Source organism: Lagopus leucura, unplaced genomic scaffold (assembly GCF_019238085.1).
Source record: "Lagopus leucura isolate 7727_CA_CO unplaced genomic scaffold, USGS_WTPT01 Super-Scaffold_100043, whole genome shotgun sequence".
NCBI lineage: Eukaryota > Metazoa > Chordata > Aves > Galliformes > Phasianidae > Lagopus > Lagopus leucura.
Window position 1 is genome coordinate 3,105,750 of NW_024962290.1, and position 21,442 is coordinate 3,127,191.

A 21,442-nucleotide genomic window follows, 5' to 3' on the forward strand; every position below is an offset into this window, starting at 1 on the left:
GGTTGTGCTTTTGCTACTGCAATGAGAACCACAGGAAAGGTGTGGGAATAGAGGATGTCTGCAGGGAGTGATCCAGGCGGGCTTTCCCAAGCGGAGCAGATGATCTCAGTGGTCTTTTCATTGTAGAATCAGAGTAGTATCATTTGAGTTGGAAAGGACCTTTAAACTAACTTTCCTGTAATGAACAGGGACATCAACAGCTAGGTCAGGTTACTCAGAGCCCATCCAGCCTGACCTTGAACATCTCCAGAGGCTCAATATCCACCGCCAATCTGTGCAACCTGTTCCAGTGCTTCACTACACTTATTAGAAAAAAAGCTTTTCTCTCACATCCAATTTAACTGTCCCTCCCTTTAGTTTGAAATCATTTCTCCTTGCCTTATCAGAACAGATTCTGCTAAAGAGTCTGTCCCCTTCTTTTTTATTGTCTCTGTGAGGATAGTTGCCTTTAATCTTAACAAGAAAGGCAGTGGTCACAGTGCAGTAATAAGGAATAGCTTAGCTTTCCAAAGATCAGGGCTCACCAGAAACTCCAAAAGGAGATGATTTCCAAGTAGAGATACTTCCCTATTTGTTACCAGCCCTAAATGAAATCAGAGGGGATTAGTTAGGAGACCCAGGGTCCACCCCTTCTGCTGGCACAGTGAATGCCTCTCCTCTGTGCTCCTAGGGTTGGCCATAAACAACAATTTCCAACCATAATGGTTCGAAGCGGCCTCATGCTGTGCCTGAGCTCGGGCAGAACTGTTGTTGTGTGGGTTATGCATCACAGGCAGCTCTCCTCATCATCCTTCCAGCACTGGAAGAGCTGATGGCATTGGGCTGCCCTGCTGGACCTCTCTTGGTAGAGGTGAGCTGTGTCCCTGCAGCTCTTCCTGCTCCGTAACCCCTTGGAAAAGTTTTGTTTTTTTCTCCCAACCTTCTTCATTTTGGGGTACACCTTCAGCCTTTCTGGTTTAGGAGTGCCTCCATCTCCCCTCTGCCACATCTCTGCCTGGAGAACCGACGGTGTCACAGGGATTTCTTTGTTTTAAACTTATTTCCACGTTTACCTTCCGCTTGAGCAGCTCGGGCATCCCGCCCCGGCTGTGACCGGGTCCCTTCTCTCTCCCGTGAGCAGCAGAGCTCAACCCAGCGAGAGCCGGCAGCGTTGGAACCGGCTTGCGGGCACATGGCTGCGAGCGCGGGGCGGCGCGGACTACACTTCCCATGGGGCATTGCGGCGGGTGGGCGGTTCCCTCCTCCCCTATTGGTCAGCATCGCCCCCGCTCTGCGCGGGGATTGGTCGCCGCCTTCGGACCCTCCGCGTCCCTCAGCGGAGCCGTGGGCGGAAGTGTGGCGTACGGCGGCCGCGGTGGCTCCGCGGCGTTGAGGTTGGCGCTTCGCGTCCCGCCATGTAACGCGCCGCCGCTCCCCGCCGCCTCCACCCGTTCTACCGCACCGCTGTCCTTCGCTGCTCGCCCGGCTCCTCCCTCTCAGGGATGGGGGTCCGGCGCCCGGCCCGCCGAGGGGGCTCCCGGCCATGAAGGGCGGCGGGGGGGCCGCTCCCAGCACCTGCCCGCCGCGACGGGACCGCGACGTCCGGGGATCGGCGGGGCTCCTCCTCGGTGAGCGCTGGGGGGCGGCGGGGGGACCGGGGAGGGGGAGGGGAGCGGTGCTGGGGGGGCAGCCGGCTGGGGGGGAGCCCGGGAAGTCGGGAAGGGACAGCGGCGGTGCGGGGTGGGGGGAGGGGGTGTTTGGGTCCGTTTTCTGTCCCTTTTCTGTCCGACCCGCTTTGAACGCGGCTCTGGGAATCGCGGACCCGCCGTACCGTTGTGCTGTTGGGGATTCCGACGTTTGCGGTGCTGTGAGTTGAGAGGAGGCTGCAGTTCCATCCGACGCTCTGCGTTCGGGTTTTTATATTTTATGTTATATATTTTTTCGTTTTTTTTTTTTCCCCTCCCAACTCCTCCACGGTTTCCCTCAGCCTTTTTTCCTCTCCTATCCTCGCCAGATGGGCGGATGCTGCCCACATCAATGGGTGAATCCGTGGAGAAAGTATGCAAATCCGCTGTTGCTCGTGTTATTTGCACGCCTCTTTACACCCGTCCGGCTTTACGCACCCATTACACAACGCTCACCTCCTTTGCACGGCCAAGGCTTCCTCCAACCCGCTCCGTTCTACAGCCTGCCCCATTGCACTGGGGGCCACGCAGCATCAGCTCAGCTCGGCTGCTTTGTTTTTGAAGCAGCCGCAGAGAGAACCGTAGAACTGCACGCTTTGGGTGCAGAGTTTGGTCATTAGCGTTGCTTTCTTCCCCCCCCTTAATCTGCCTGCACCAGCACAGCCCTCCCTACAAACTGCGCCGTCGTGATTTCGGCCCGCCTGTTTATTTTTAGGGTCCCAGAGCCTGTTTGGACAGAGGAGTTGTTCCATCGTCATAGCAACGGGGCTGAGTGTATTATAAACATTATGAAAGGAAACCTTTTCCATCTTAAATGAGGCTTCCTGTCGCTAATAAGGTTAGGGTCAGCAGAATGCATGGGACCTGTTGTTCGGGGCTCAGTGATGCGCAGGCCTGCCCAGCAGGGATGCTGTTGTGCGGTGCTATCGAAGCCAGTGTCATCTGCTGTTGGTAAACATTCCCTTCAGCCCGTTGTGGTGGCAAATAAGGAGGAAGCAAGCGTGTAATCTACTTAAAGAGGCATTTTCGTCGAAATACGTGTTTCTGTGGCTTACTCAGAAACAGTCACGTCAGTGATAGAAACCAATCACAGGCTCTGCGTTGGTTTAAGTTTGCCATTCTATTTGTCCTGAGCACGCAGCTGAGAGGTGGAGACCAGAAAATGCTCACTTGGGGGGTAGGAAGGTCTCATTTTTTTTTCAGACAGGAGGTAAAATGATGAAACAAAACAGCGATGAAACAAGCAGCTCCCAAAGCTCAAAATGTTTTCTGACGCCTTGATTTCTTATAAACTCACGGCTCAGTTTTTGAGCCAAGAGTGCAAAATGGAGCGCAGCATTTGGTTTAAGTAAATAGGACTGCTGGACTTGGAGAGGGATGAGGTGAGGGAAGCTGAGGAGCAGTGCTTATCGAGAGGACATCCTCTGGTGCTTCCTTCCCACTGCTTCCTGCCCTGAGAGCTGTGCTGCTTTTTCCTGCCAGGGCTGAGGGAGGGCTGCAACCTGTTGGAGCCTGGAGTTGTTTTCTCACTGTTCTTTCTTATTCTAACCTGCTTTTTGTGGTCTGAATGCTCCTTGGAAGGAGTTTCTATGTACTTAGTGATGGAGGCACCGATTTGGCAAGCTGCAGGTTTAGGTGAATTCCTTGCATGCGGCAACTTTGGGCTTTTGGCTTTGGGAATGAAGCTACCAAGACAGCGACAGAAGGAGTTAAGGAGGCCTTACAGTGTTTCTGGTGAGGGATGGATGCTGTTGCCAGCCCCCCCTTGGGGGAGGGAAGCTGACTTTTGGTTTTGTACGCACTAAAATTAATCAAAATTGATAAAGTGCTGAAGGTAAGAGTTGAGGTGAATCACTTTCCCAGGGGCTTGCAAGTGTTTCCTGAAAGATTTGTTGGTAATGGGGTATTTCAAGTGCTGCGCTAATGAAACTGTTGCTTGATTGTGTGTTGATGACTGCTTAATTAGGTATTTCATCAGTGATGTTGCAGCTCTTGTCCTTTTACTACAATAAAAGGAGTAGGGGGAATAGAGTGGCTATTTACTTGTTGTTTTGGCTGCAGACACCCAACTGCCTGATCTTACCTTGAGGTTAACCCTGTCTGGGCCTGTGACCTCCAGAGATCTCCTTTAATCTCAGTGCTCCGTGTTGCTTTTGTATTTGTTTGTTTGTTTTCCTGGAACAGCCATCAAAGGCCGTGTCTGTGCAGGAGTGTTTCACAACCATGGCGTGGCGGGGGGGAGGTTTATTGTCTGCACATTCCTCCTGTTTGCACGCCGTGGCCATCTTCAGCCATTAGAAACACTGGGGAATGGCACAGTGCAGCCCTGGCAGCTCAGCTTTCTGTCTGTGTGCAGAGTGCCCATGCAAAGCAAGGCAGCAAGTGCAGCTTCCTGTCACGACGCAAGGGCTTCGTCTGCACACCTGCTGCATGTCTGACTGCACTGTCAGCACGAGGTCCCAAAAACCACCTCTAACTTATAGCTGCTGTTTTATTAGAATGATTTTTGAGCAGGAGCACGTGCAGAGTGGTTTCGCTCCCTCCCGGCAGATGTCTGTGCCTTGTGGTCGGTGCACAAATACGCAGCGCTGGTTTTGTTGCTGGCAATCTTTGAGCAGCATCTTTTGTGGCATTGTCACCTGGCGGCTCTGCTGCTTCTCTGTGCTCCGGTCTTTGGAGATGCTGCTTCTGTGCCACTGTGTCTGGGCAGCCGTGTGGGTGCCAATGGAGTGCCTGCAGGTGATGGCTTCGTCCTCGCCGTGCAGGACAGCCTTCTTCCTCCCTCTCCTTTGCACTGTGTGTTGCCTGTGTGGGGGATTCTGACGAGGTTGCAGCCCTGACTGCTGTAATCAGTCCATCTGCAGAAGTCATCAGCCTGCAGCTGCTGATAAGGAAACATGCCGAGGCGAAGGATTACTCGAGCTGTTCTCAGGGCTGAGTCAAACACAGGAAATGTGCCAGAAGACCTCGAAGATGGGGGGGGGGGGGGATGAGGGTGGGATACAGACCTGCCTTGCTGGAGCTCCCCTGGGTTTCACCTCCCTCGGGGCTGAATGCTGAAGGTTGTTCTGCAACAGTGAGTAAATCTGTGGCCGCAGCACAGATTGCCCTGTGCCACTTCCGAAGCCGTGCCACCCAGCAATCGCGCGCTGCCTGCCGCAAACGATGCGGAGCCCCGAGGCTCTGCAATCACACGGATTGTGGCATAGATGGATGAGAAGTTGCTGGAAAAGATGCGTATCTCGTGTCCCAGCTCTCATGTAAACGTGAGGCTTTGTACCTTTGTCAAGGCCTCAAACAGAGCGGCAGCAACACGAGAAAGCTCCGCTTTGCAGCGCTCCTATTTAGAAAAGTGCAGCCAAATGCTGTCAGCTCCTCTGTGTACTTCAAGGGTCATCTGTAGGCGTCAGAGAAGATCTCAAGACAATAATAGTGCTCTATTTTAGCATACTCATTACAAAGTATAACTGCCCTCTGCCTCTAGCAACTATTTTTTCCTCGTACTCAAATGGTGCAGAAGTGGGAAGGCTGTTGTCATAAACAGTGCTGTTGCCTGTCTGCCTAATTCCCTCTTTGTCTTTTCATGCGAGACCTTTTTCCTTCTCCGTGGACTCTTGCAAGGCAAATAACCTTCAGCTGAAAGGCAGTTTTTCAGTGGCGTGCTTGTAATTATCAGCACAATCATCTTGAAGGAAAAGCAATCAGACAAGGAGGCCTTTTCTGCTGACGGGGAGCTGTGCTGCAAACTGATGGCTTTCACGGGCAGGGCCGTGCATCTGGAAGAAGTTGAGATGTTCCATAGGAGCCATAAGAGGAGCAGCATCTCAGCATTGTGAGAGTGGGGTGCTGGGTTCCCATCCTCCTGCCCCAGCTGCAGAAGGAGGAATTGATGCTGAATGCATCCTTTGGGTTTTCTGAAGTCACAGGCAGGTCGGCTGCGTTGCTTTTAGTTGTACATCTCATGTGATGTTTTGGTTTGCTTTTACTTTCTCCCACTTCTTCCTGGAGAAGCAGCAGTTCTTTGTGTTCTCGTGCCTTATCAAGGCAAGTTTAATAAAGGTAAATTAGATGTGCCTTTGTTCATAGCACCACGTTCTCCTGTAGATGTGCTACTCTTCCCAAGTTGCTCCAGGTCTCCGAAGGGACAGGTTGTACCTGCCCACCTGTACCACTGCTTTAGCCAGGTTGCAGGGTTATTATTTCCCTTTCTATCTAATCAGGACAAGCTCCTGGATGCATTCAGGTGTCGCTCCGTTGTTTCCTGTAGGTGTGGGCAATAAATAATGAATGAAGAGGGGTGTTCATCTGCAGCACAACCTGTCCGTGCACCATGCCGTGCTGCATCCTTGATGAAATGATGGAAGGAATGGCACAGAGTGCTGAAACCTGTGACTCCAGGAGTGTTGGTGGCAGCTGGATTCATCTGATGTTTGCTGTAGTCATGGCTGTGCCCCTGGGGGGGGGATTCCTTCAGCCATAAGGCTGTGCTGTATGTAGAGATTGTGGTGCCAGCGAGGAGCCCTGCTGTTGTTCTGCTGCTCAGGACAACGTGGCACATTGCTCTGAAGGTGGCTTTTAACAAATCTGTCCTTCTGTTCAATGCAGGCCGTGCTGCTGTTTGTGCCAGGGGAGCACAGTCGTGTCGGCTGTGTGCATCTCAGCTCTGCTCCAGCCATAAGCCAGGCAATGATGTGACTGCAGTAAGGTTGGAGAGCTTTCCGATAATGACAGCAAAGTGCTTCTTGCTAAAGGAAAGCTGAAATTCTTGCTGAAGGAAAGCTGAAAACAACACTGAAATTACACGGCGTTTCAATTCGGGGATGCAATCATCACAGGTTTTTAGGAGGAGAAAAAGCCTTTGCCTCCCTGATATTGTCCTGCTAATCTAATTTCTGTGTGATTGCCTCCCGTTGCATCGCTCAGCGCTGTTTGGTGCAGCGCTGCTTATGGGCCTTTGAAGCTGCTGCAGATGAACGTAGCGTGGGAATAATCACTCAACTTCATTTTCCTGCTCTTTCTCTGCTAACACTTATCACGGGTATTGACAGCTCTGTAGAATGGTAGAATCAAGTCCTTATGTCTACACAACACCCCGTGCGTGTGCATCATCCTGACAGGATAATGAGGCTGTGCTGGTGATGCTCGGTAGGAAATGGCATTGGCAAAGTGCACAGCAGAGAGCTGGAAGGGCTTTAACTCCATTCCCTGCCCCACAGCTCCGTGCTGCAGGACCAGCTCAGCAGCTGATGTCTTCTTAGAGTGCTCAGCAATTAATTTGGGCAAGCGCAGAGCTGTACTCATCAGTAATTAACGAGGAAAGCACCTTAGGCCAGCATAACTGGGTGGTGTGGGTGTCCTTCATTTTGAGATTGTTGCCTGTAATTGCAGCAATTTAACCCAGTTGATCAATGTAACATCGTGTCAGTGTGCCATCAGGCAGGTATTTGTGAAAATAGGTTAAATGCAATGGGCTCTGCCCAAAAAGAATACCTGCCCCGGGGCACCTGATTTAAAATAGGAATGCTCGGTCCTGTGTAAACTGTCAGCAGTAATCCTTTTTCAGGGCTGACTGGATTCTGAGGCTCTGACATGTAGACTGTTCTCTTCCTTATTTAGGGCTGGCTAAGTGCTGGGCAGTAACGAGATTGGAATAAAGGCTTTGGTAATGAGGACAAACTGGCAGTCCTGCCTGGATCTCAAACTTAGCCCTGCGTGCGCGTGGACCTCAGCAACATGGACACGAGTCCTTGCTGGGGCTGTGAGCCTTCAGAGCCTCCTCCTGCCAACAGCACTTGGTGTCTAGAGCTGCATTCACCCCAATAGGAGCCCCTGTGCCATTTAGGTTGGCCTTTATGGAGGGTTGGGGCAGGGGGAAATGCAGCAGGGCGCGCATCCAGCGTAGATCTTTGGGAAGGCTCTTATTGCAGAGCAGCCCTGTTTGTTTTTGTTACACTGGAAGAAGTTGAAGCTGTACGGAGAGAAGCCACGTGTTCTGGGATAAGAGAATCCATATGGGATGCTGCATGAATATAATTCTAGCTGTTTTAGTTCACAGCCTGGTTTCTAATTCCTTATCGGAATTATAGGATTATTGGCGTTGCACTTAAATTTTGGTGCAAGCATCACCTCATACAGGCTGATGTAGTCAGGGAATGACCTCCATCTCTGTACTGGTGACTGTACATCCCTCCTGTACTGTACATCCCTGACTGTACATCCCTCCTGCAGTGCAGAACTGTGCTGCAGTGACACTGGTCCTAAAAGACCTCAGCCTTGAAAACTTGAAAAGCCAAGTCGGTGCTTGAAAGGGATGATAATTGCAGAAGAAAGATGGGAGAGCAGGCTGGGGGTTGGTTGGGAGGGACGTTTGAAATGTGAACTGAAGGAAGGTTGGGTTGTTCTTCACAGTGACATCTTCAGGCAGCTGGAGGAGGAGGCTGCAGGTGAGTGGGTGAGAAAGGAGGAGGAGGTTTGATCTCACCTGGGTGCACCTGAGCTGTTCCTCAATACAACTCAGAATGGGTGAACGCGGAACAACTAAGAATTGGGGTGGTTTTCTTTTTGGGTTGGTTTTTTGTTGGTTTTTTTTTTTTTGGGTAATGACTCATAGCAACTTACCCAAAATGACCTGATTTAGTTAAATGAGGCTAAATATAACCCATGTGAAAAGGACTGACATGTGGGAGGAGACGATAGCAGTTGGCTCTCAGCCTCCCTGTTCTGCAGGGAACATCTTTCACGACTGGTGACTAATAATTTTTTACTCTTGCTGCCTTTGGAAATAACATCTCTGTGCCCTCACCCTCCTTCTAGGGAGACACAGAAGATGCACAGTTCCTAATCTGTTGCCTTGTCTCTGCGTTTCAGCTTACTGCTATGGACAGTGCTATCACCCTGTGGCAGTTCCTCCTCCAACTCCTGAAAGAGCCTCAGAACAAGAATATCATCTGTTGGACCTCCAATGACGGGGAGTTCAAACTGCAGCAGGCAGAGGAGGTGGCCAGACTGTGGGGAATCCGCAAGAACAAACCCAGCATGAACTATGATAAACTCAGCCGTGCTCTCAGATACTATTACGTGAAGGTAACAGAGTCCATAAATCCACCTGAAATCCTTATCCATCTTACCAGCTTCTGCCTAATGAGCTTTGTTTCCTTTTTCATTCTCTTCAAGGGGAGAGGTGTCACTTCTGGCTCCAAGAGTTCAGTGAGGTGCACTGACTCAAGTTCAGAGGTTTTTCTTTTTCCCCTTGTTTATCCTCATGCCTGCTTCCTCCCCAGTGGTTATTTTCTAAGTTTCTGGATGGCTTTATGCAAGATTGTTTTCCTCTTTAATGTATGCCTTTGCTACCATCCTTCTGTGAGTAATATTCTCCTTTCCAACCACTGAAACCTGTTCTGTAATGATCTCTATGAAGGAGCTGTCAAAAGAGGGATTTCCAGCATGGTAGCTCACAGGTTCTTTGTTTTCATTCTTGTGTTCAGAAATGCACCTCTACTGAGGAGACTGAGTTTAGTCCAGCAGGGTGAGGTGCTTCTCTTCTGAAGCTGATGTCTCTTCAAAGAACTTGTAAGAACACGAGCGGTGTCAAAAAGCTGAACCAGAACCACAGTGTGGGATTGCTGCCTTCATTTCAATAACCTTCCAGTAAGCCATTTATCCCACAACTGTTGTTATGTGGGTGTATGAGATTAAAAAAAAATAAAAGGTTTCTGAAGAAGCTGTCAGTTTGTGGGGTGCAGTGCTTGGAGTTTAAGACTGGGCAGCACAGTTTCCTTCATCTGGCTTTGCACCGTGAGGTCTCACTAATAACAACTGTACAGTAAATCAGCATCCTCTGTGGCCCAAATTGTGTGTGGCATTTCAGTGAGGAGCTAAGCAAGTTTGACAGAGTTTGTGATATTAAGATAACTGATAAGCCCACGTTCTGCTGAACGGTTCAGCTGCTTTCTTTTATTACCATCTCACTGAGAATAAGGGTGCTTTGATTTAATGTATTAGGCATCAATTCTACAAACCTTGCAAGCTTTAATCTTGTATGTTCTCCTCTCAGATTATGCTTGCAGTGCCCAGAGCAGTGACCTTAACTTCAGTGGTGGTGTCTTTGTTTCCTAGCGGATCATCTTAAGTATTTGAAACAGAATTGCTCTGATGTCTTAAGGTTTGCTGTGGGTGCATTGAGGTCAGGTTGAGCCTCACCTGTGTGTCTGTGAGCTCTGGAAATGATACTTTGGCAGGAAAACTGAATTGCAAGAATGCAGTGTGTTAAAAACAAAAGAAAAAAGAATTTCTGTTGAAAGATGGCAAACCATTGAATTCCTCAGTCTGTTTTAGGCAGAGTTTGTAGCAGGAAAACGAATCTAAAGGAGGGCTGACAATACCTATCTTCTTACCCACAGAATATCATTAAAAAGGTGAACGGTAAGAAGTTTGTGTACAAGTTTGTTTCTTATCCGGAGATCCTAAAAATGGATCCACTTGTCGTGGGCCGGATGGAAGGAGAGCCTGAACTGAGCAGCTTTGCAGAGGTTAGCAGTGCTCCAAAGGACGTGGAGAGCTGTGGGAAGGAGAAGGCTCAGTCGTGTGCCAAATCCTCCAGCCGCAACGACTACATCCACTCAGGCTTGTACTCCTCTTTTACGCTGAACTCCCTGAACTCTTCCAACGTAAAACTCTTCAGGTCCATCAAGATTGAGAATCCGGCTGAGAAACTGACAGAGAAGAAAGCTGCTCAGGATCCAACGCCGTCTGTCATCAAGTTTGTCACCATGCCCTCCAAAAAGCCTTCGTCTGTCCCCCTGGTCGCCACCACTTCAACAGTCTCTGCTACATCCACTGCTTCTGCCACCTCAACTGCATCCTCTCTTCCCATGGGATCAGAAGAAACTCTGCAGACCTTGGAGACTCTCGTTCTCCCCAAGTTAACTATCCCTGAAGCTCCAGCACCTTTGCCAAACTTGACCACCAGCTTTACCCCAACTCCACCTGTATCCTCGGTTTCTCCCGTTCTGCAAGTTCCTTCCACCCCCCCATCGCCGCCCCTGAGTTCTAATCCTGACCTGGACATTGACACGGACATAGAATCAGTGGCTTCTCAGCAGCTGGAACAGGCTCAGAGCCTTCAGCATCAATCCCCAGAGCCCAAAGAGCAGGATTCATCTGTTCTGGAGAAGGAATTTGCCAATCACCTCTCCAGATCTAAAAAACCCAAAGGGCTGGAGTTGGCTCCTACTCTCGTCATTACAGGCAGCGATCCAAGTCCATTGGGAATACTGAGCCCTTCCCTCCCCACGGCTTCTCTTACTCCAGCACTTTTCTCCCAGGTAATTCCCCCACCTCCTTTATTTTTTTTTAAGTGGCAGTAGTGGTTCTGTTACACTGTGAGGCAGTAAGGGAGGGCAGATGAACCAAACCAGCACTGTAAGGATCCTTTGTAAGCGTTCCAGAGTGACACTGAATTATTTCCAAAGCACTTCAGGCTCATTCTGAAATCCTTCAGGTTGATTCTGAAATTCCTTTAAACAGGTGTGTGTTCAGCAATGTTCTTTCACTTGATTTAGTAGCCGTTAAAACCATAATAATGTGATTTAATGTGATGACAATGGCTGCAGAATTTGGTTGTTCTCAGCGCGTGGGAAAGGAAAGCTTTTGTTCCTCTTGGAAAATTTGGAAGACAACTGAATCCAACTATGCTGTTATATTGTTCTGTATACATTTAATCTCCTTCCTGTAATAAATTGGAGTTAAACTGCAGGGAAACTGCTGATAGGAAATTGAAATGGCTGAAGACAGGAGAAAAACAGCGTGCAGTTGCACTTTTGGAACCCTTCAGAGTGTTTGGCTTGTAAACCTGGAGCATCCAGAGCATTCAGAAGCTGGGTGTGCATTTCTTTTGTTGTAGCTTACGTCCCCCATGTCACTCAGTCCATGTGTGTGCCCACTCTGCTCGTTTTAAATTCATAAGCTGAGTTCTCCAAAGTCACTTGCAGGTGCTGTATATGAATTGCAGGAGGAGGCAATTTGCTGTAGGTTACAGCAGGATTTGGCAGCTGCAGGGAGGAGAGCTAAGAAAGGGGAGGGAAAACTGATGGCTGCTGCTGCTGTGGTGGGGTTTGAAGGGAAGAGGAGGAGGTGGGAGGAGGCAGAAGGAGAGAATGGGAGTTCCTAAAATGGGATCCAGCCCTCTGCAGCTGGACGAGCTGGATGACTGTGGCCAGATTTACATATGCAGTGCATTACTCCCAAGCTCAGCTTTCACACGACTGACTGTCTTTGTGTGTTTTGCAGACTCCCATCTTGCTGACCCCAAGTCCCTTGCTCTCCAGTATTCATTTCTGGAGTACCCTCAGCCCAGTTGCTCCTCTCAGTCCTGCAAGGTTGCAAGGTGCTAATACTCTCTTTCAGGTAAGTTCCAGCAAGTTCAGCCCATCTCTGAGCCATACTTGTCAGTGCTTTCTTCAGAAGACCTGTAGGGATCTGTTAGCCCAAGAATCTGATGGCAAGTTTGGGCAGTAATATTTGCTGTTTAATAAGGTGAGGCAGTTAAGCAGTAGGCATTTCATGATATGTCATGAAATATGTTCATGCTTTGGTTGCTCAGTCTTTCCAAGTTTGAAGTACTAAAAAGTTTCCTTTCATTCAGGGGATCTTTTTGTACCTGGTGCCCTTTTCTCTGCAAACAGCTGATCATTGATTGAAGAACAACATACCCAACAACCTGTATAAAGTCATTTTCTTGTGATAGGACTAATTTAGGACATAGGCAGCGCTCAGTGCAGAGGCTGCAGTCTGTGTCCCTCCTGCAGCACTGGCTGTAATAGCTGGGGTTGTGCAATCTGTGGTGTGGTGGCATTTAAAAAGTAATTAGTCGGGGGGAAGACAGGAAGATTCTTTGAAAGGTTTTTTTGTTTGTTTGTTTGTTTCCTGGGGAGCTTCTTTATGCACAGTTAGGGAGGAACGTTGAATTAAAATGCCCTTTCTCAACCACTTTTGTTTTGTCTCTTAGTTTCCATCAGTGCTGAACAGTCACGGCCCATTCACACTGTCTGGACTGGATGGACCCTCTACCCCTGGCCCATTTTCCCCTGATCTGCAGAAGACATAGCACACAAACTGGTGGGAAAGGACATATTGGCAAGCAAGGAAAAGAGATGACACTTATATTTAACCACGATTTTTGTAAAAGAGCGATTTATAATTCCACAGAGATTATCAGCAGTCATAATTTTTGCCATTCCCAGATAAAATGCCTTTTTTTGCAAAATTCCTGTTTTTTGAAGACCCAGATTGGTAATGTTTATGCAAATGCCTTAATAGGAGCTGAAGCTCCGGTCTCTTCCCTCCTTGGTTGGAAGACTTCACTATGGTTAAAGGGAGTTTCAATTGGTGTTGCAGTAACTGAGTCTGCACTGTTTGCAGTCAATAGTATCAGAGAAGTCTTTTCTCTGTGACTCTTGGAAAACCTCTGTTCTTCTGCTTCCTGTGCTTGGCAAGAAGAAATTTAATCACGATCGAAGCTGGCATTGCAGGAAATGCTTGGGAAAGGAGTGTGTGCATGCACTCAGCTTTGCTTTGGGGCCTGATAACTTCTGCAGCAGCAAAACAGCCCGCATCTTATCTGCTGTAAAAACATCTTGTCTCTTTGCAGGTAGCAATTTTCAAGGCATACTCCATGGTTATGTTTCTGAGATGTGGACAATTTCTCAATGACACTGCATGCAGGCAGCCCGGCCTTGCAGTGCTTGGCTCCTGGATGCTTCCGAGCCCTCCTTCAGCGAGGGGGCAAAGCCTGGAGACAAACAAATGGTGGGATCAGTTCTTTTCAGTTGTCAGAAAGTTTGAATGCTGAAGTCCAAACATTTCTTGTGCCGGAGACCTGTAATCTCACTGCTGGAAGATGAGCAGAATGGTGGATTTTACATGAGGTGTTGAGGGTTTATCTGTGAGGTTGCTGCCTGATGCTGCGTTTTCAGCCCCAAGCAGTGGGTGAGAACGCCAATGTCTGAGTGTTTTTACTGTTGTTTTTTATCCCACAGTTTGAAGTGGAGAAGCTTTTCCCAGCTCTTTTCTCGAGTTTGGCTTTAAATCTATGGCTTTTTTTGTATTATTATTCGAGGAAGCACTCGGACCCTGAGAAAGTTGGGCTTAATGTGTACCGCTAGCTGACAGAGGTACCAGGGGTATCCGCCTCACTGTAAATTTGCACTTGCTTTTCTTTCCTTGGTGGCCACGTGTGTGTGAATTAATACAAGACGAGTTTCCAGAGCCATTTGAAACACTGATGACATTTTTTTAATTAGATTTTTAAACCTCAGGAGGCCTTTTGAGAGAATGGAGGAATGAAAGAAGAGGGACTTGCCCTCGCGGATGGGAGGTCTCAGTCTGTGCCCTTCCGCTTTGGGGCATCTGCTGTCAGGCAGCAACTTCCGTTTGCCACTCACGTTGTGAGCTGAGTGACATAAGATAATCTTGATAAAATACCTTCTAGAAAACAGATTGAGGCCGTCTCCTTCCTTTGGTGTCCCCAGTGGCTGGCTGTGAAGGTTTAATGAGCAGAGGAAGGCTGTACCTTAACAGCACGAGGAGCTGGCAGTGTGCTTCTTGCATAGCGCACCCGTTTGATGGAGAAGCGGTGAGCTCAGGCTTGCCACAGTTTTCCTTTGGCCACTTTTGCAGACTGAATTCACTTTAAAGCATACGTATGACAATACCCAGGACTTAACTTACTGCAGTGATGTTCTCTCTATATTCTAGCGTTGAATAAACCACTTTGTATGTTTCTGATGCAGCACCCTCGACACGAGTGGGGGTAATGGAGTTGCTTTTTGGGCATTGTTCATCCAGAAAGTCCTCTGCCAAGTGGGAGAAAAGAGCGTGCCTATTTCAGGTGCTGGTAGCAGGGAGTGAGCTCGTGTAATGAACTGTCTTCCTGTTGAGTTTCATTGGAGGAGTGATACTGCTTTGCATTTAGACATCAGCAGATACAGGATAAAGTTCCTGTGCCGGTGGCTCTTAAAATGACAATGTGCAATATTGACTTTTTTTTTAAATGCAGAGAGAAACCTGCAGATCATGATTAAGAGCAGGCATGTGGAATTTTCTGGTTTGCATGATAGCTTATGAGTTTGCTCTAGAAAATATATATAGCTATGTATAAATAGCAGCACTTTTAATGGCTGTTCTAGGTTGGCCAATGTTATGCCCAATGTGTGTGTGGATTTGAGAGCAACATTGCAGACTAGGATTAGAGTTTAAAAATGACTAATGAGCACTAAAGACTTGCAATTTAATTGCTTCCCTTTCCTTGTCCCCTATGGAGAAAAGCCAAGTTTTAGTTTAGAAGTTGTGTATGTGCACACGTGCACTTAATTTTTTTTGTGAACTGTATCACTTTCAGCATAGATATGCAAGAGAACCAAATGCTAACTAATAGAGCTTGTCAGTTTTTGCTTGGCCTAGTTTCATGCTGTTCTCCAAGTAGCTGCAGCAGATTGCACTGCCATAGCTGTGAGATGCACGCTCACCTTCAGGAACACCTTCTTTAGGGAAAGCTGCTATGAAAGTGCAGCCTCTCTGTATTTCAGCCTGGTAGTGTCCAAATTCCTGACAGGTGATGTGAGAGGATGAGTGCTTTTGCTTAGGCACCTGCCTTGGACAACAGGAGTCCCCTATGGGGTTTGTAACCTCAGGAGGCAGTTGGGAAAGCAAACTGTAAGTCTGGGCACGGGGAGAGAGGCTTGCTGACGTTTTCCCCACTTCAGGTCACTTAAGATAATACCTAATATTGTATATATGCTGCCTCATTAAGCAGACGTTTATTAATAAGCATAGAACTGCCAGCTTTTTTGGATCACATTCCTCGGAGCTCGGTGATGTGACTTGCTGGTGCTCTACTGGCTCACTTCAGGAGCAGTTTGCAGCTCATTGCAACTTGTTTTTAGTATGGGGAAGGTGGGGTTAGTATAGGCTCTTCTTTAATTATCACGTTAGCAGTTTGTAATATGGGTATAGTACCATGTGGGTTTAAAAAATAGTGCAGCATTACAGAGACGTTGTGTTACATTGCAATTCATGTTGCTGAAGTAACTGTGGTATTGTTGAATGCTTTGATAGTATTTGCATTGGTTAATTCATAGGTGGTGGTAGAATTAGACTGGATGAGCATGGAAGCTGAACATCTGTCTTGCTTCTGGAAATCTCTTGTAAATGTCACTGCTGCTGTATAATAGCACTGCAGAGTTGCAAAGCTTGCGCTGCTGCTGCTGTCTGTGCTATGTCTGTCTTTTTTGAGAACCTGAACCATCAGGATGCCACTAGCTGCAAGCAGACAATCCATGGAAAGCAGAATTGTGCAGATAATCCCCTGCAGTTATACAACGTTCCCTGTTCCACCTTCCTGTTTTCAGAGAACGCGATCGCAGTGATGAGGGCGGTGGAAGAAAGCTTTTTCCTTAACAGAGTGGAATCCCAGAGCCTTGTTTCAGGAACCTGTCCTCAGCATTGCCGGCTGGATGTAGTTCCCATGCAGTGCCTTTGGCACATTGCATTCTGCAGGTCAGGAAGTGATGAAACTCCTCAAATTTGGGAGTTCACTGTGTTCCCTCAGTGTGTCCTCAGGCTTCAGTGTGTGTGCACCCTTGCTCGAAAGGAGTGTGTGTTATCACAGGAAAGGCTTTGGCTGGTCAGTAGTTTGGGATGCGTTTCTCCCCATAGTTTTTTCAGGCCCTGGATATCTAGCAGATGGATTCTTCTTGTTTGCTTTCTTTTTTTGATAGTGTTCATTTTAACCACAAATGAGGGCTGTTTTTGTGCATATCTTCCACCACAAAGCGCTGCATGGTGTCAGATCCCCCATCCCCTGTGACTTCAACTTGGGTGCAAGAATTTCAGCAGCTTGGGACTGGGTGGCAGAGCTGCCCTGGCCCCCCCAGGCAGCTCCAAGGTAAGCATTGGGTTCAGAGTTCTGCTCCACTTCTGTAGCATTTTCCTTGTGCTGGGTTTGGAGCCCATAGAACTGACGGTCTGTTGGCCACCCGTGGTTTATCAGTGTATTTTTTTAGTTAATTTTTGCTACTGTTCTATAGCTTCTTTTTTGTTGTATTTACTCATATTTTACTCTACCACTTAACCTCTTCCATTTTGAACACGTGTTTGTTTACAAGACACATCTCAGTGTTGTTATCAAGATGCTATCTTGGTATTGTCAGCTATGAAATAAACTACATCAGTAGTTAAGGGACGTTGTCGGAATGGCCAGATGCTTTGAAACTCAATGTGTGAGTTTGGGGTGTCTGTAACAATGTTGTTCTGTTTTGTTCCTTAGTTCACCTGTGTAGGAAATAGATTGATCTTCTGGTCCTGGGTGTGGGTGGTTTATTTTGTCTGACCAGTTTTGGAGCATCTTATTGCAGACAGGCAGCCTGAGCCTCACACGATTTATGCTCAGCAGATCAATTGAAAATCCAATGAAAATCAGATGAAAATGCATTAAAATTGCAGTCGTGTTCCTTAAAAAGCTATTTGGGGTGCTGTAAGGAGGGGTGGTACATCTTGTCTAAACAGGAATTTTTGTGGCTTGATTTGAGTTTAATTAAGCACTAATTGACAATGGCTGCTGTTTAGTCTGAACAGCGTTAGCAAATCTGCTTAATGTGGAGCCTTTGGCGACTGCCATCAAATTGAGTGGCAGTGAATATGTGCCGTGCTAAAGTTGATCTGCTGAAATCAGAGGCTGTCAGATGAAGATTAAAAGATAAAACGTGGTGACAGTTATTTTACACAGTTCTTTGGGGCTGTTACTGCCAAAGGCTTTTTCCTGGATTGACATCTGTGGACGCCGCGTTCCACTTGGAGTGAGCAAAGCCTATGGACTCTGCAGGAGCCTTACCAAGCAGGTTCCAAACAGAGAAATATTCCTGAAAATAGAAGTAAATCTTTTCTCTGTGGCTGGCTTTTAGTCCTAAGGATGCAATCTGAGGGCAGCAAAGCTGCACTAATGGCAGTGCTGCGTTGTTTCTGTGTTGTGCATCACTGTTGGACCTTCTGCTCAGATTCCCTGACTGTCCTGGTGCTGCCTGAAGCAGGAGGAGAGTGTTGGTTTTGGGTCTCTGGTAGGTCTAGAACTGAGGAGTGTTATTCTTGATTTGTGCAAAGAACAGACAGGCGTGAGGGAGAAGATGTTCAGTGCAGGAAGTTGGGTCTTTCTGGAGGATGCTGCTTTGCTGACTGTCACCATCCCTGTTTTGTTTGTTCCTTTCCCCCCCAAAAAGTGACTTTCAGGATAAAAAAGCTGGGCAGGGCCCCATGCTTCTGCTTGGATGTGCATGCTGATGTATTTCCCTTTGCAGACAGCAAGACGTCAGGTTCATACAAACTATTCTACCAAACACAGGAGAACTGATTAGAATTGATTTTCATTTCCCCTCCCCTTCCAAAGAATGTTGTAGAAGACTTTAATTGCAGAGCCGTCGCTGGCATCTAATTAAAAAAGCAAACTTGTACAGCTTGTTTCCTCTCTGCATTGTTTCCACACAGCTCTCTGCATACAAACATACGTGTGCACACCTATTCACTGCCAGGGGACGTGTGCTCAGGATGCAGTGCAGCTTCCAGGTTTGTGCACTCAGAGCAAACACTGCACGATGCAGTTGCCACTTTTAAAACGTTTTGCACGTGCTGTGGATGCTTCTGGGGGGGCTTTTCTTTTTTTCCTCTTGGAAACACTCAGATTGGTTGTAGCACAGTGTGGGCTAAGGATTGCCAAAGGTTCTTTTTCAATGCGTTGTTGTATGCCGCATCTTCCTGGGGAAAGAAGTGTCTTCAATGCATCTTTGAACAGATTTATGTGCACGGAACAAAAATTGAGGCTTTTTTATTTTTATTTTATTTTTCATCTTCCTAAAACTTTCTCTCTTGAGGCCAGAAGGTGCAATGGTCAGCATTTGGAAAACAGGGAGGGTAATGGAGACACGGATCCGACTGTCAGCAGTGCAGGGAGGTTGCAAAGCACTGCTTGGAGCCCACGTCCTCGAGCAGGACGTGCAGCAGTGCTGTATACCAATAACTGGAAGCTGTTTTTTGTTTTCTTTTCCTTATTTTCTGGAACACAGGAAGGAAGGTGGTGAAGATGGGCTCTGCATGGATCCTGGTGTGTGCTGTGTGCCGGGGTGCAATACCTGGGTGTGCTCTGGGCTCCTCGAGCTGTGCTGTGGGTTGTTTTGGCTAGCATGTCTTAACTCTTCAGGCTTTGGAACTGCTTTAGGGAATTGTGTTGACTTTTTGTTCTGCTGTTGTTCAGTTGCACAGAGTTTTATATATATGATGTACTAGTTTTTAACGTTAATTCTCCGTGAACAGGGTTGAGATTATTCATTGTAGTTTAAAACAAAAAAGAAAAAAAGAAAAAAAAAAAACAAAACCCAATGACAAAAAATGTATTCTTAAACTCCCTTTGAAAATCTTGTTTGTATCCTGTTGCAGTGTTACCAGATGGCCTTATGTACGTCACAGTGTTTTGTGATAAGTACAGTAGCACATTTAATGCTTATCTCCCCCAACCCCTCTGTTTTTATAGCTGAGAAGTATATTCTTAATAATAGAGATGGAATAAATAGGGAAGCTCAAGTGACACGCATAGTGAGGATAGTGGTTGTCTCCTGTCATGCATATGAGGACAGCTGGAATCAATCTGAGGCTGAACAGGGGAGGTAACCAGCATGGGGCTTTGGCTTGGGACTGCTGAGAACACAGAGCATGCTGATGGCAGACAGCTCTTGTGTGCCACTTGTAACACAGGAAAGGTCCATTGGCTGCAGCAGAGCTGCTGTGAGTTGCAGCAGCTGAGGATCTGCTCCTTGCAGCTTTCTGCCTGTGGCTCAGCTGGAGCCAGGGAGCAAAGCGTCAGCTGAACAGGAAAGACTTTAAGCAACCAGATCAGCAGTGGTGCTGGTTGGCAGTTGTTCTATTTCTTTTTCAAGTGCACATCTGTTTTGGAAAGCAATTTTATGCCTTTGGTGCTGCTCCTCGAGTGGTTTCTTCAGGTTAACCTGGGCTCTGTGCAGATCAGCACAGTGATGTCTGCGGTATTTTTCATACTCCTGCAGCTCTGACTCTTCTGCTTGGGGCAGATTGAGGAGACAACCACATCAGCTCACTCTGCAAGTGGATCCTCTCTTGTTTTCCTGTGATTTAGAAGAAACATCAGTGGTACAAATGATACGAAGTCAGCAGATGACGTTTTCAGTTACTCTTTCCAGAAGAGAATTGCATTGGATACACGTGTCTAGTGCCAAGCCAAGAGGCAAAGTTATGTCATAGCAAACATCTGCGTGCTTCCTTCCTTGGAGATTCATCCTAGGCCTGGGGGTTGGAGACAGCAATGGCCTTGCACTGCTTTGGTGCTCTGGTTAGAGTTGGGAGAGAGTAGCTTCTCAGTCTTTCTTACTTCAGAAAAATAATACCTTCTACTAAGAGTATCTTAATGCCATTGTGTTTAAAAAATAAGATGCTGGTATGTAATGCAAGTACATAAATAGCCAAAGTTTTCAGTAATTGTTCAGTGTTACTAAATTTGCTTTTATTTAACCTTCCAAGGTAACATATTAGGAAGACCTTCAGCGTGTTGGGAGAAAAAAAACACAAAGTCTGGTCAACTTAATCCATGTCCATATGCAGTTCTTTGAACACATTTCAGGTTTGGCTGCGATTCGGAGGGCGAAGTTGTGAGATGCAAAACGTGTTTTGGAGGAAGTGCACTGTAATGACTTCAAAGTGACTCGTGCTGCTTTTACAGAGCGGCGTATTGGCAGTTTTTATTCAAACATAATGAAGGTCTTTCCTGAGGAATCAGGTGACTTTTCTATTGCTTCAATTTTTGTGCAAAAAAATAATAAAAAAAAAATCCATGTATTGCAATTTTTTTTTTTTAAATAGGGTGGGAATAGTTAAAGAAAACTATTTTATGTAAGAACTGACAGAGAGATTTGCTTTGTATAATGCAAGCTGGCTTTAAAAAAGCATTGTAGCAAATTATTCAAGTCAATCATATGTTAATAGTTATGTGCAACCAGACATGCAAAACAATTGTATTTTTTTAAATAAATATTTTTAACAAAGTTCCTGATCTTTTGGCTGTTTGTTTTTTTCTTTCAGTGGAGGAAACTGAAAGTTACAGCTGTGGGGCAGTGTGCTCCGTGCTAATGACTGTGCTAATGAGTTGATCAGACCTTCAGCTAACCTGTCTTGTTCACAGAGGCAGAGGATCCCACACTTGAATGGCTGCTGGTGGCAGCTTTGCAGTGCCAGCCTCTCTTTGGGCCAGCTCAGCTACCTGCACCTCCTGCTGAAGATCTTTTGGTGAGTGGCTGCTTTCTTCATGCAGTGATAAAGGCAAAGTGGGAATTGGAGTTGCAAGGCATGCCTTAACCAAAAGAAGCACTGCTCTGAAAATAGCAGTTAGCTAGGTGCCACCCATCTGCAAAGCCACGCTCAGGTAATTATTTTTGTTAATTAGCTGCCAGCACTTGGTACGATGTCTTTCGAAACGAACTTGCTCAGTTTATTGTTCCATGCTCGTTTCCTCTACAGCAATGGAGAGAATGCTCTCATAGGGGGAGGAGCTTTAGTAATGACAGGTTTTGGGGTTTTGGTTTTTTTTCCTACCACGGGGTTTTGTAGTTCACCCCTTATTTTTCATCCCAGCTCTGTCGAGGAGAGTAACAGTGACATCCTGTGGCTCTAGAGAAGAATTGCTGCTCTGGGTGCCAACGAGAAGGGCTCCT

At 47.1% G+C, this 21,442-nt stretch overlaps 1 protein-coding gene across 2 annotated transcripts; it reads left to right on the forward strand.

Annotated features, from left to right (window-relative positions):
* The first annotated feature begins 1,381 nt into the window (after positions 1-1,381).
* On the forward strand, positions 1,382-20,777 carry ELK4 (ETS transcription factor ELK4). Of its 2 annotated transcripts, none has more exons than XM_042884187.1 (5): positions 1,382-1,607; positions 8,532-8,747; positions 10,064-10,987; positions 11,952-12,068; positions 12,670-20,777. In XM_042884187.1, exons 2-5 carry the CDS (start codon positions 8,541-8,543, stop codon positions 12,766-12,768), a joined length of 1,347 nt encoding a protein of 448 aa, XP_042740121.1. In that variant the 5' UTR covers positions 1,382-1,607; positions 8,532-8,540; the 3' UTR covers positions 12,769-20,777. The 2 variants fall into 2 exon arrangements, with proteins under 2 accessions (XP_042740121.1, XP_042740122.1); XM_042884188.1 differs by lacking the exon at positions 1,382-1,607 and adding an exon at positions 8,087-8,107.
* The last annotated feature ends 665 nt before the right edge of the window (positions 20,778-21,442 follow it).

Bases quoted from the DNA above. Each gene is read 5' to 3' on its own strand.
- ELK4 (XM_042884187.1), top strand. From the start codon at position 8,541: ATGGACAGTGCTATCACCCTGTGGCAGTTCCTCCTCCAACTCCTGAAA. The intron at 8,748-10,063 runs GTAACAGAGTCC...TCTTACCCACAG, and splicing joins TCAGATACTATTACGTGAAG to AATATCATTAAAAAGGTGAA. The intron at 12,069-12,669 runs GTAAGTTCCAGC...TTTGTCTCTTAG, and splicing joins GTGCTAATACTCTCTTTCAG to TTTCCATCAGTGCTGAACAG.